Source organism: Oncorhynchus mykiss, chromosome 3, assembly GCF_013265735.2.
Source record: "Oncorhynchus mykiss isolate Arlee chromosome 3, USDA_OmykA_1.1, whole genome shotgun sequence".
In the NCBI taxonomy this organism is placed as follows: domain Eukaryota; kingdom Metazoa; phylum Chordata; class Actinopteri; order Salmoniformes; family Salmonidae; genus Oncorhynchus; species Oncorhynchus mykiss.
The window spans coordinates 43349530-43363343 of NC_048567.1; the positions used below are offsets into that span (position 1 = coordinate 43349530).

The 13814-nt window shown below is 42.3% G+C and overlaps 1 protein-coding gene across 2 annotated transcripts in view; it reads left to right on the forward strand.

The window, feature by feature from the left end:
- The window catches only part of LOC110519984 (inactive dipeptidyl peptidase 10), a 344103-nt gene that overhangs the window by 179745 nt on the left and 150544 nt on the right, over window positions 1-13814 (forward strand). For both annotated transcript variants that reach the window (XM_036974136.1, XM_036974137.1), the window contains exon 3: window positions 986-1081. In XM_036974136.1, coding sequence (XP_036830031.1) covers window positions 986-1081 — 96 coding nt within the window. The remainder of the gene's footprint in view (window positions 1-985; window positions 1082-13814) is intronic.

Consider the following 13814-nt stretch of genomic DNA (forward strand, 5'->3'; position numbering starts at 1 on the left):
TAGTTTACAATTGGCTTAACAACATTCTATTTTACTGATGGCTTAACATTTTCTAATTAAAACATGTTTACAAAGGCAATGTTTACACAGCTGAGGGATTTCAGGTTGGATAACAACCTATTAATGACCATTGCGTGTGCGTGTGCGTGCGTGCGTGTTCTGTTGTTTTCTTAATATATATAATTTCTCCATATCACTTTCTCTACTGTCACCTCTCTCTTTCTGTCTTTCGCTCTCCCTCTCCCTCTCCCTCCCTCTCTCCCTCCATCACTCCCTCTCCCTCTCCCTCTCCCTCTCCCTCTCCCTCTCCCTCTCCCTCCCTACCTCACTCTTACACCCCTGACTCCCTCTCCCTCTCCCTCTCCCTCTCCCTCCATCACTCCCTACCTCACTCGTACACCACTGACTCCCTCTTCATCTGCATTTAAAAGGTTGCTCGAAGTATCTGCCTCTAGAGCAGGTGAAGCCATTAATGTGCATCCAATCTTCTTATAAGACTTTATCCTAACTTATTTTATTCATAAAGGCTAAAGTAAGCATGACACTCTCAAGAGTCCTGCCAAAAAACATACATAGCTGCCCTAGATTAAAGTCCCTGTTGACAGACCACTCCACCTCTTCTATATGCGATATTCATCTGAGTGTCATTTGTCTGACTAAAGCATAGACCTAAGACATTATAAACACCTAATATGCTTCTGTGTACACTCTTTCATTTAACTGGTTGTTTGGATACTGGATGCTGATTGGACATCCAGCGTTCCAATCCATGCTGTATTGGCCCTCACAGACACACTTATGCCTGCTAACAGTTCCATCTAAAAATGATAATTTTGCTACTCGCTCCTTGTATGAGAGAATAAACAATGCTGGGGAATATCAATAATGATAATGATAAAATAAGGATTTGATCATTATTGAGTTCCCAGTATTAATAGAGTTTGGAATTAATGCACCTTTTCCCCCTATTTATTTGTTGTTGCAGCGGACAGCCAAGCTGGCAGTGATAGCAAACTCACTGTGGAAGATCTGTTCAAGCCTGAGTTTGTGGTCCATGACCCAGAGGCCAAATGGATCAACGGTAAGTGCCAACACGTACTGCACAGTGCTGCCTTTTGGCGACCATAAAGAGATTTTAGAGCAGCTCATGATTTGTTGATGGAGCGCTCATCAACATAATGGACATTTTGATGCAACTTGGTTGCAATGATTTGGTGAAGAGAGTCGTGTGTAACATGGTGCTTGTCCTTTACACAAGGTGGCATAAGATTGGCTACGAACAGTCCTTAGTCTCAATGTTGGGAGTTTATTGTTGCTGACGTTAATGTGAATATGTCGTTATTTTAAGTGTTTTTGTCACTGATCAGTGTGTTATTAGCCCTAAATAACTGTGGCAGGGTCGAGGTGGAGCTATTGCATTGGTCTTTGTTTTCAAAGTTAGCCTTCAATGATACAGAGCATCTCACTTTGGCTGCCTGCGCTACCTACGAGCTGTCTCATTGTTCCCAAAATAACATAATCAGTTATACCTACATCTGTGGTATGAGTGAGAATGCTTCAAAACGCCTGGAATTAAACTGCCTCGTTGAAGCACTTAGCACATTTATGTAAAAATACACACACCTTCATATCCCTTCTTTGACATGAACAAAATCTTGATATGCTGCGAGTCTGCAGTTGGTTCTGCGAAGCGAAAATAAAGGACTGAGTTAGTTGGACAACAAAGGGATGATCCCTCGCCTGGCGCAGTAAAACCAGCTTGTGTAATTCATCGTCAAACTAAACTAGGCTTGCATGTCTCAAACCCCTGCCTTCATGTATGTCTTTTCTTTCCCTCTGGTACATATTTACATTGTATTGATGTTCTGCTGGAGGGGGCTTGCATGTAAAAAAAAAAATAAGGTCCTGTTAGAGCAGATCTCTGACTAAAGCATTAAGTGAAGCACAAGTGAATCTGATTATGGTTGCGTTGTATGGAGAGGATAACGATAACTTTCACAGGATAGGACTCCGACTTCCTAAGATGCTCCTGGGGATCCAAGTTACCATCCGTTTCTCTATTCTGCTCCCCTGATGACATTTGAGTTGTTTGTTTCAGATTCTCTCTCTGCCCATAACTGCATGACTTCGCTCGCTCGCAGCCAGAGGGTACTGGGTAGAGGCAAGGCCTTTCTGTTCATCAATATTTAATCCCCTCAGTGACACTTCTCCACTATCTCCACTGCACCATCTCAATCCCAGAGCTGACCTCAGGCTAGAGATGGAGAGGGCTAACATTGCATCGAGCCAGTCAGAAATCTAGGTTTATGGGGAACGGCTTTGATGATAGATGGACCCCAGACAAATAGGATGAAATAACAAATAGACAGGGAGTGTAACATGCGGGAGCCGAGATTGAGCATGGTGTGGCTTTGGAGGTTTTAGACGATCCAGATATTACTTTTTTTGGGAGAGAAGCTATAGAAAGTATAGATTGGAAGGTATACTGTGTGTGGAAATGTATATGCGCAAGGTTAGATTAAAAAGGATAGTTATTATAGATTGTAGAGAGTGAATGGGTGGAATACATTAAATGGTTGATGGGAGAATCAATGGCAGTGTAAACGGAATGTACAGTAGAAACCTTGATTGATGCTGCCTCTCTTAAGCACATGAGGCTAAAGAGTCCAGTGACAGAGATCAAATGCTTTTCCTAGGGATGGATGATACAAATTGATGTTAAGAACAAATTATTGGTAAGACGGAAGGGCTAGATTAAGAGGATAAATGAGTGAAATCAGTTCTTAAAAAGACTGGGGAATCAGGTACTGTATGTCCTGTATGATTGGATGTAATGGAGCCAAGGTTTTACAGACCATTGTTCCCCAGAAACATCACCGTTTGAGCTTGTCGCTATTACGTATCCCTACACTTTAGTTGGATATGTACCTGTAGAGTTGGATAGCTATATACCCAGCAAACATGTAACGTTCCTACAACAGTTAGGTAACATTCCATGCCAAGATAAGAATATCTCTCTATGCATTCATCCATCCCTTTTTCTTGCCAGTTGGCGATAATTCAAATTTTGCATCATTGCATGTTGATGAATCGTAATTCCAGTGTGTGCTCAGTTATTATTCATGAAAATCGGTATAAACATTACTGGTAGAGAGCTGGCTAATGAATGCGCAAGTGTATGAAGTAGAATATGTACCCCAGCTGTTGTTTTTTGTGTTGGCATTTGTGTGTGTATGCCTCTGTGTATGTGCATGTGTAACAGTCACAGTCAGCCACTGTCACGCAATGCTCTCTCTCTGGGCTGTCAGTCTCTATCAGTATTGGCACAGCCTTTCCTTGAGGGCTGAACATCCTCAACCTGCCAGTGACAATCTGGTGAGAATAGTACGTCACATCAACTTGAATCTTGTGATTCAGTCACATAGCACAGGAGTTACCAGTTGGCTCCATTACTCTCTCAAGTCTTAAGGCATTTGCCAGTTTTTGGGGGCAATGTTGCTGGCAACACAGCGGGGTATGAGACACTGGTGCAAATGATGAGCAATGAGCAACATGGACATGAATAATATACAATGCTCAAAAAAATAAAGGGAACACTAAAATAACACATCCTAGATCTGAATGAATTAAATATTCTTATTAAATACTTTTTTCTTTACATAGTTGAATGTGCTGACAACAAAATCACACAAAAATGATCAATGGAAATCAAATTTATCAACCCCTGGAGGTCTGGATTTGGAGTTACACTCAAACTTAAAGTGGAAAACCACACTACAGGCTGATCCAACTTTGATGTAATGTCCTTAAAACAAGTCAAAATGAAGCTCAGTAGTGTGTGTGGCCTCCACGTGCATGTATGAACTCCCTACAATGCCTGGGCATGCTCCTGATGAGGTGGCGGATGGTCTCCTGAGGGATCTCCTCCCAGACCTGGATTAAAGCATTCGCCAACTGGGTGGATGGAGCAAGACATGATGTCCCAGATGTTCTCAATTGGATTCAGGTCTGGGGAACGGGCGGGCCAGTTCATAGCATCAATGCCTTCCTCTTGCAGGAACTGCTGACACACTCCATCCATATGAGGTCTAGCATTGTCTTGCATTAGGAGGAACCTAGAGCCAACCGCACCAGCATATGGTCTCACAAGGGGTCTGAGGATCTCATCTCGGTACTTAATGGCAGTCAGGCTACCTCTGGCGAGCACATGGAGGGCTGTGCGGCCCCCCAAAGAAATGCCACCCCACACCATGACTGACCCACCGCCAAACTGGTCATGCTGTAGGATGTTGCAGGCAGCAGAACGTTCTCCACGGCGTCTCCAGACTGTCACGTCTGTCACATGTGCTCAGTGTGAACCTGCTTTCATCTGTGAAGAGCACAGGGCGCCAGTGGCGAATTTGCCAATCTTGGTGTTCTCTGGCAAATGCCAAACGTCCTATACGGTGTTGGGTTGTAAGCACAACCCCCACCTGTGGACGTCGGGTCCTCATACCACCCTCATGGAGTCTGTTTCTGACCGTTTGAGCAGACACATGCACATTTGTGGCCTGCTGGAGGTCATTTTGCAGGGCTCTGGCAGTGCTCCTCCTGCTCCTCCTTGCACAAAGGCGGAGGTAGCGGTCCTGCTGCTGGGTTGTTGCCCTCCTATGGCCTCCTCCACGTCTCCTGATGTACTGGCCTGTCTCCTGGTAGCGCCTCCATGCTCTGGACACTACACTGACAGACACAGCAAATCTTCTTGCCACAGCTCGCATTGATGTTTCCATCCTGGATGAGCTGCACTACCTGAGCCACTTGTGTGGGTTGTAGACTCCGTCTCATGCTACCACTAGAGTGAAAGCACCGCCAGCATTCAAAAGGGACCAAAAGATCAGCCAGGAAGCATAGGAACTGAGAAGTGGTATGTGGTTATCACCTGCAGAACCACACCTTTATTGGGGGTGTCTTGCTAATTGCCTATAATTTCCACCTGTTGTCTATTCCATTTGCACAACAGCATGTGAAATGTATTGTCAATCAGTGTTGCTTCCTAAGTGGACAGTTTGATTTCACAGAAGTGTGATTGACTTGGAGTTACATTGTGTTGTTTAAGTGTTCCCTTTATTTTTTTGAGCAGTGTATTTCATATGAAGTATATATTTAACTTAAAACTCAATTTCCACATTTATTTTCTCATCTCCTTTTGCTTTTTCTTGCCTGTTGGCTGCCTCATCTGTACTGGAATTTATTAGCTAACAAACAAGCATTAAAGAGGTGTTGCCTTGGGCATCCACTCAACCTACTGCCAATCAAGTCAACGGCAACGCAGACAAGGATAACTATATTTAAACATGTTTTACTTCAGAATTTTATGCTAGGAAGTGTAAATGGTATTAATCAAGCTAGCCAGCTAGTTAAACATAAAAAAATAAAAATAAACTAAATGTAAAATCTACATGACAATCTACATGACAAGCTAGCGAATTAGCCTGTTTGTCCCATTGACATAGCATGGGTTACGGTTAACATGCTAATCGATTAGCATGAGCATCACCGTGGATATTTCAGCAGTTAAACATGACAAATTGAACACAGTATGTATTTATTTACGCCTCGTGATACAATATTGTAGTGGAGCAAAATACGAGATGTGAATGGCCAACATTTCACTCCAACATGGGAGTTGATTTCTCTCTTGCTTCAGCTCAAAACGGTTGCAATGTTTTCCAAAATATTTTGGAGAACAGACTGATCACATTACCAATATCTGTGCTCTGATTGGAGGATTCCTACAAATTGCCCAATAAGTGGAGCTGCCAATCAACATTCCCAGATAATAAAAAGTTGCTCATTTTCATTGCAAAATAGTTACATCAACCATTGCTGGCAAAATTGCTCGGCAATATTACTTAATAAAATTCCCAGTGTATCATGGCCTTTATCCTTACTAGTAGTTTCAGTAACCACTCAGTTCTATTATGTCCTAAATCTTACCAGTCAACTCTGTTACTATGTAACATTTTAATTCTGTGACTCCCTCGCATCCAGTCAACTCTGTAATTCTGTAACATGTCAACAAAAATGTTTTTCTTCCTTTACAACAGTTTCTTGTTTTAGACTGTATGTTGGGTAATGCATTGAGCTTATATAATGTATACACTCTTGGATGTTTCATTATACTCTCAGTTGTTGCGGGTGGTTCAGGATACGGTTATGTCATGAGAAAGCCTACCCAGACAGACACCCTAAGGCACAGGGATCAGTGCAGCCACAGCTCCTGGAATGGACGGGTAGTGGAAATGTTGGGACATGTTGATGGGTACTGAAACATATGGTCACATACCGTACCGAAGTCTTAAATGCGGAAGTGCTCACAATGGCTGGCATCTGCCCCTTGTCCATACAAGGTTAGTCATACTCACCCAATTTGAACTTACCGATGAAAAATGCTTGCGCATTCTGACTTGTACACAACAACAAAACATGGACACTCACTGAACGACTCAAGTTATGATTACACAAATGCAGAGATATGTTGACTCATTCTAACATATGTTGACCCCTGCAGAACCTACTGCTGCAATCTTACCCACGTAAATGCACTTCCAAATACATTTAATTTTACTGACTCATACCAACACATTGAAAGACGGTCAGATTCATCCTCATCCCTATTTGCACAGACATAGCCAATGATGGTAAGATGATCAGTGTTGTCAACTGCCCTGAGGTGAGCAGTTCACCTTGGCACACATCAGTGCACTGTGTGACACGTTTCATTACTCACACTAGGCGAGTGCTTGGTAAATCATTGTTTTCATCCACAACGCTTATTCTAAATTGAGGATCTGGCATGGGCCTATAGCCCTAAAGCTACACAGTCCATGATTAGGGTAAAGGTGTTCAGGGGAGGCAGAATTTAGAGTGTGTAGAGAGGACAGCTCAGCTTGGATGTAGGCTGCTTGAACTTACTGTTTAGCTACAAACTGTGGTTGAGTTAAACAGTGATATCAGACCATGCTCCAGGTTTATTTATCTTTCTTTAGATTGCCAGATTGCTGAAGAGTTCTGCACTTTGTGTGTCACTCTCACCCCACCAATATGCTTCATTTTGGGTTCCGTCACAGTAACCCTCCTCCCCACCTGGATTCACTCTAATTTACCTGATTAGCTCCGTAATTAATTAAATTAAGTCACTATACTCCCCTGCCGCTTGCCATTAAGAAGCCAGAGGTAAAGAACTGCCTCAGTCTTGTCGGCTGCCAATGATCTGTAGAGCAGGATGCAAGGAACGGATCAGAAAGTACAATGGCGTCCCTTTAGAGTGTTTTTCTACTTGCATGCTTCTGCAGCATCGTTCTCCGGGGTTGATGAGAAATCCCATGCTCCGGTGCCTGCCATTAATTAACAATAGTGGCTCCTCAAGCTGCATTATAGGGCATCAGAGTAGGGGAGAATACACCAGGTGGGTGTGAGTGTGCGTGCGTGGATGCGTGTGTGCGCGTGTGCATGCGTGTATGCGTGCGTGGGGGTGGGGGGGTGGGGGGGTGAACGGATGTGATATCCTTACACCTTTCTCAAAGACAAATATGATGTTTCTGCGGTGCAGAGGCCACTATAAAGCTTGATGTATTCACTATTCTACTCCCTCTGTTGCAAGGCTACTGTGCCACCAATCAATTCCAGCAAAGGCTGGCTCCCCCATTATCCCAGTTCTGAACAGTGAGAGAAAATTATTAAAACTATGTCTGCAACAGTATATTTTTTTCTCTTTTTGCCTCTGCTGCTCTCATTGTTCCTAGTTTTTACATGAGTTGTTAGGAGTTGCACTGTGTGCCTCAATGTGTCTGTTAGTTCAGCATAATCACAATAAGAGAAAAATCCTGCCACTGTGTCTTATTCTCCAAGTCACCAGTGTGTTTTTCCTGCTTATGTTGCGTAGAAGATATCTTTTGATTTGGAATACCCAACAGACCAGGCAAAAATACAGACAGAACGCTTCTCTCAGAAAGATACACATAGATAAAGAGTAAGAAAGAAATAGAAAGACAGGAAAACATGTATTCTTCCAGAGATATGAAAGAGATGTAGGAGACTTTTTCTTCAATGTGGGACGCGGAAACAGTGAGGTCTCTAACATAGAAGTAGAGCAGGAGACGAACATAGAGGGAAAGGGAGATACCTGTCTCGGTCTCTGATGAGAAGAACCCTTCCATTCCCGTGGTGTTCCTCACACCCACGTGTGACAGTTGGAGATGACTGCCTCTAATGCCTGTTGATTGTCTTTATCGGAATCTGTCATCAGCCAGACAGTGGGTTTCCAGCCTAGTGGATTCCCATTCATTTCCCAATCCCATAACAGGAAAACTGGCAACATTCTCCCTCCACCCTAATTTGCAATGAACCACAACACTCCACTCACCCCTAAGGTAGCCTTTTTAATACACAGTAATGCACCGTTCCATCCTGTGTCACACTGTTTCGACAGAAAAGGCCATTTAGTGGCATCCTAACGAGTCTAGGGTATTGATTGGCTCTCACCTGGTGGTGAGGAGGAGGGAGGGCCAATGAGAGCAGACAGTGATGTATTGGATAAGGGTTCCTGGCTGACAGGGCTCAGCACTAGGCCAGCATGGGTTAGAGCTACCAGTCACTGCTCATTTAGAAGTTTGGAAATCGACTCTATCGAAGCACATAGGACTCTCACTTTAAAGCCGGCAGGTTTTAACTGACACTTACATTGTGTGGATCCTCTGACCTTCATAGTATCTCCTGTGTGACATTTACAACTGTCTACTGACTGCAAATACCTCTGTCTTTCCTCAGCATTGATCACATCAAAGAAAGTCAAGACCATGAGACGACTATGTCTAGCCCATGTGACGCAGGTGCACCATCAATAACTGGGATCAAATTAGAGAGTAATGGACATTTTCGTGCTGCAATACTAGAATAAATTGATCAGTACGAGGCGGTACCTCGTTAGCTACCTGTCATGCAATTTGTGTTGTGTGTATAACATAATGGTATAGGAAATACAGTCATTAAAATACAGTGCATTTGGAAAGTAGTATTCAGACCCCTTTTTTTGTTACAGCCTTATTCTAAAATTATTTTTAAAAAAAATTCTCATCAATCTACCTGATAATGACGGAGAAAAAACAGGTTTTTAGAAATGTGTGCAAATGTATTACAAATAAAAAATGTAAATATGACATTTACATAAGTATTCAGACCTTTTACTCAGTACTTTGTTGAAGCACCTTTGGCAGTGTTTACAGCCTCACATCTTCTTGGGTAAGAAGCTACAAATTTGGCACACCTGTATTTTGGAAGTTTCTTCCGTTCTTCTCGGGAGATCGTCTCAAGCTCTGTCAGGTTGGATGGGGAAAGTTGCTGCACATCTATTTTCAGGTCTCTCCAGAGATGCTCGATTGGGTTCAAGTCCGGGTTCTGGCTGGGCCACTCAAGGACATTCAGAGACTTGTCCCGAAGCTGCTCCTGCGTTGTCTTGGCTGTGTGCTTAGGATCGTTGTCTTGTTGGAAAGTGGACCTTCACCCCACTCTGAGGTCCTGAGCACTTTGGAGCATGTTTTCATCAAGGATCTCTCTCTACTTTGCTCTGTTCAGCTTTCCATTGATCCTGACTAATCTCTCAGTCCCTGCCGCTGAAAAACATCCTCACAGTATGATGCTCCCACCACCATGCTTTACTGTAGGGATGGTTCCAGGTTTCCTCCAGATGTGACTCTTGGCATTCATGCCAAAGAGTTCAATCTTGGTTTCATCAGACCAGAGAATCTTGTTTCTCATGGTCTGAGTCCTTTAGGTTCCTTTTGAAAAAACTCCAAGCTGGCTGTCATGTGCCTTTTACAGAGGAGTGGCTTCTGTCTGGCCACTCAACCATAAAGGCTTGTCTAGGTGCTCTACGCCCGTGGCTTGTATTTGCTCTGATAACTGTGGGACTTTATATAGGCACGTGTGTGCCTTTCCAAATCATATCCAATCAATTTAATTTACCACAGATGGACTCCAATCATGTTGTTGAAACGTCTCAAGGATGATCAATGGAAACAGGATGTACCTGAGCTCAATGTCAAGTCTCATAGCAAAGAGTCTGAATACTTATGTAAATAAGTACTGCTTTTTATTTCTAATACATTTGCAAACATTTCTAAAAAACTGTTTTCACTTTGTCATTATGCGGTATTGTGTGTAGATTTAGGAGGCATTTAAAAAAAATCCCCATTAGAGTAAGGTTGTAACGTAACAAAATGTGCAAAAAGGGAAGGGGTACTTTCCGAATGCACTGCATGTGAGGTGAAGTGTGGTAAGGTGCTTGGCTCTCCGTGGTGAGTCTCAGTTTGGTTAAGACCTGTAATGGTATCTGTTATATTAGGAAAGAGCAGATCTGGCATCTGCTCTTTCCTAATATAACAGATACCATTACAGATACCATTGTAAAGGACAAGGTCTTTGCTTCATTCATTCGTATATTGATCCAGAACGGAAGTGAAGCTTTTTTATGAACAGCTACAATACAAATTACAGCCTGATTCTGAAGGATTTGGAAGGGCATTTTGGGAAATCATTACATCTGACACTATCACACTTGCGTGCGCACACACATACACACAATTACACCCGCACACAAGCACAGGCACACAATGTAGCGATTTGAATTTACCTGAAACATTTGAAAGCTTTTATTATGTGAGAAGAGTGTGTGTGCAGGGCATGTAAGGGATCATATTTGGCAACAAAATTAATTGAAGTTTTAAAAGGACACAAACCAGGTTTCCATCCACAGTTTTTATGCTAGTAAAGTCATACCATGTAAAATATAAACACAACAGCTATGATAGAAACAGGACGTTTCTGTACAATTTTATAAATGCTGACAGATAATTTGTTTGTTCAACATGGTGGGATTTTTTTGTTTCGGTAAAATTAATATAATATTTTATTTCATATTATAACCATCATATCGAAGTAAACTTGGAGTCCCGCGATGATATGGTTCTTCCCACGACGATTCTGGAAGCCATGCAGTTTATGAGGCTACAAATGAAAGTGCACGGACATGAGCTTGATTCTACTTTCCAATGAATATCGAGGGTCTATTTCTGGTGACATAATGATCGATGCTTGACTTCTGTTTGACAAATACAAATACTCTCGCTCTCATCCATAATAATATAAATGTGTAAACTACCCGCACAGCCTACCCTCACTGTATCTGCTAGCTGTTGGCTAGAGTTCATGTGTCAAGAACAGAGTGGGCACATTTGCTATTTAACACCATTTTTATTTTGGTACTTGAAAACTTAAGCGAATTTTTTTTTTGTCTGTGCACTACATCATCACGCACAGATTTTTATCTGCAACAAGTCAGTTTGCTGGAAACACTACTGGTGGGAAAATGCACATATTTTCTTTATATTTGCATGACAATCTGTCGCCAATTGGATGGAAACCTAACACAGGGCCTCCTATGGAGTGTAGTGTTGTCACAATACCAGAATTGTGGTTTTGATACCATACCAGGTTTAGTATCACGATACTCTGTACCGAAACGATATACAATACCAAAACGATACTCGATACCGAAACGATACCACAGAAGAAAATAAAGTGTATTAGCTTAGAGAGCCCTTTTATTCTCTATTTTGGTTAGGTCAGGGTGTGACTAGGGTGGGCAAATCTATGTTTTCTATTTCTTTGTTGGCCGGGTATGGTTCCCAATCAGTGGCAGCTGTCTATCGTTGTCTCTGATTGGGGATCATGCTTAGGCAGCTTTTTCCCACCTGTAGTTTGTGGGATCTTGTTTTGGTACTGTGCTGTTTAACCCTACTAAACTTTACGTTTTGTATTTGTTGTTTTTTCGGTGTTCATTGAATAAAGTAAGATGTACGCTTACCACTCTGCACCTTGGTCCCATCCTTCCATCAGCGAGTGTAACACTATGGCCATACATTTGGGACAAATGATTTTCTTAGACCTACAGTATGATTCATTATTCATTACAGCTAAATCGTTTAATGTATTAGATGAATCGTTTAGTTCCAAAATGACATAACACTTGGAAGCTCATTTCTGAAGCTTCTATATTGCAATAGTCTACACTCCATAGAAATGCAATTGATTTCACACAGCATACTACGATTCCCAGAGTGCAATCCAACTCCCAGGGTGCAATGCTCTGCACAGGGCTGCTGGTAGGCTACTGGCTACTGATAGCACGGCCAGACAAACACAAAGTAGTCTAAATTTACTGTCATAGCTAAGTTATGAGTGCCTTTCATATTACTTTTGGTTTGTAATCATATTATAATGCTCACACGAATGTCACTCACAGGCCAGTTTAATAGGTAAACCCATCTAGTACCGGGTCAGACCTAACTTTGCCTCCAGAACAGCTTGAATTTTTTGGTGCATTCTACAAGGTGTCAGAAACGTTCCACAGGGATGTTGGTCCATGCTGATGTGATGGCATCACGCAGTTGCTGGAGATTGGACTTTGGTACATTCATGCTGCGAACAGCCTGTTTAATCTCATCCGAAATATGCTCTATTGGGTTGTAGTCTGGGGACTGCGTCGGTCACTCAAGTTAACTGAACTCGCTGTCATGTTCCAGGCAATGTTTTTCTACTTCTCAATTGTCCAGTTTTGGTGACCATGTGCCCACTGTAGCCGCTTCTTCTTGTTTTTCGCTGGAACCTGTTGTGGTCGTCCTATGCAATAGCCCATTCGTGACAAGGATCGACGAGTTATGTGTTCCGAGATGTTATTCTGCACACCACTGTTGTACTGTGCCATTATGTGTGGCCCACCGGTTAGCTTGCACGATTCTTGGGATTCTCTTTCGACCGCTCTCATCAACAAGCTGTTTTCACCCACATTGTTTTTTTTGTCGCACCATTCTCGGTAAAACATAAACACTGTCATGCGTGAAAAGGGTGGCTGTTTCTGAGATACTGGATCCGGTGCGCCTGGCATCATAGATCATACCACTCTCAAAGTCGCCTAGGTTACAAGTTTTGCCCATTCTAATGTTCAATTGAACAGTAACTGAGTACCTCGATGCCTGTCTGTCTGCTTTACATAGCAAGCCACGGGCCACGTGACTCACTGTCTGTAGGAGCGATTCATTTCCGTGAACAGGGTGATGTACCTAATAAATTGGCCTGTAAGTGTACATTCATGTCATTGTCACTCTAAAATAATTAGAATTTAGTTGCTAGTACAATAAAATTACAATGTAAATGTCACGTGTTAATATTTTTTTATGTCGTTTTGCAACTTAACCTCCCCTGCACTGATTTGTAACTAACACCGTTTGCATAGTTGTTTCAGTAGCCCTCATCATCTACTCTGTAAGCAAAGTATTCCCATAGTTCGCTTGTGGAGCCAGTTTTGTCAACAAGCTGCGGGCGTGAAAGTATGGTGTTTTCATTTGAAGAAGCCATGCTGTCGGCATTTTCTCTCTCCTCTTGTTCCTCAATAGCAACTCATGCTGTGTCAGCTGCGTGTGCAAGTGCAAGTAGCCCGGCTAGCTTACTCCTGCAACCTTTAAGAAGATTCAGACAAATTACTAGACAGACTTGATCCTCTCAATCCGCATATGACGTGAGACACATTTGACATAAGTACTGAAAGTAACAAAAATTCTAGTATCGAAACGTTTTTTTTCATGTTCTAGTATTGAAAATGTACCGAAGTTTCAGTATACCAGTAATCGAGTGTGAAATTTTGTTTTGTACCGTGAATATAGCTATATAATAAACAATATATTTGCCCTGTACTTTTTAAAAATGATTTTCCTCTAGCG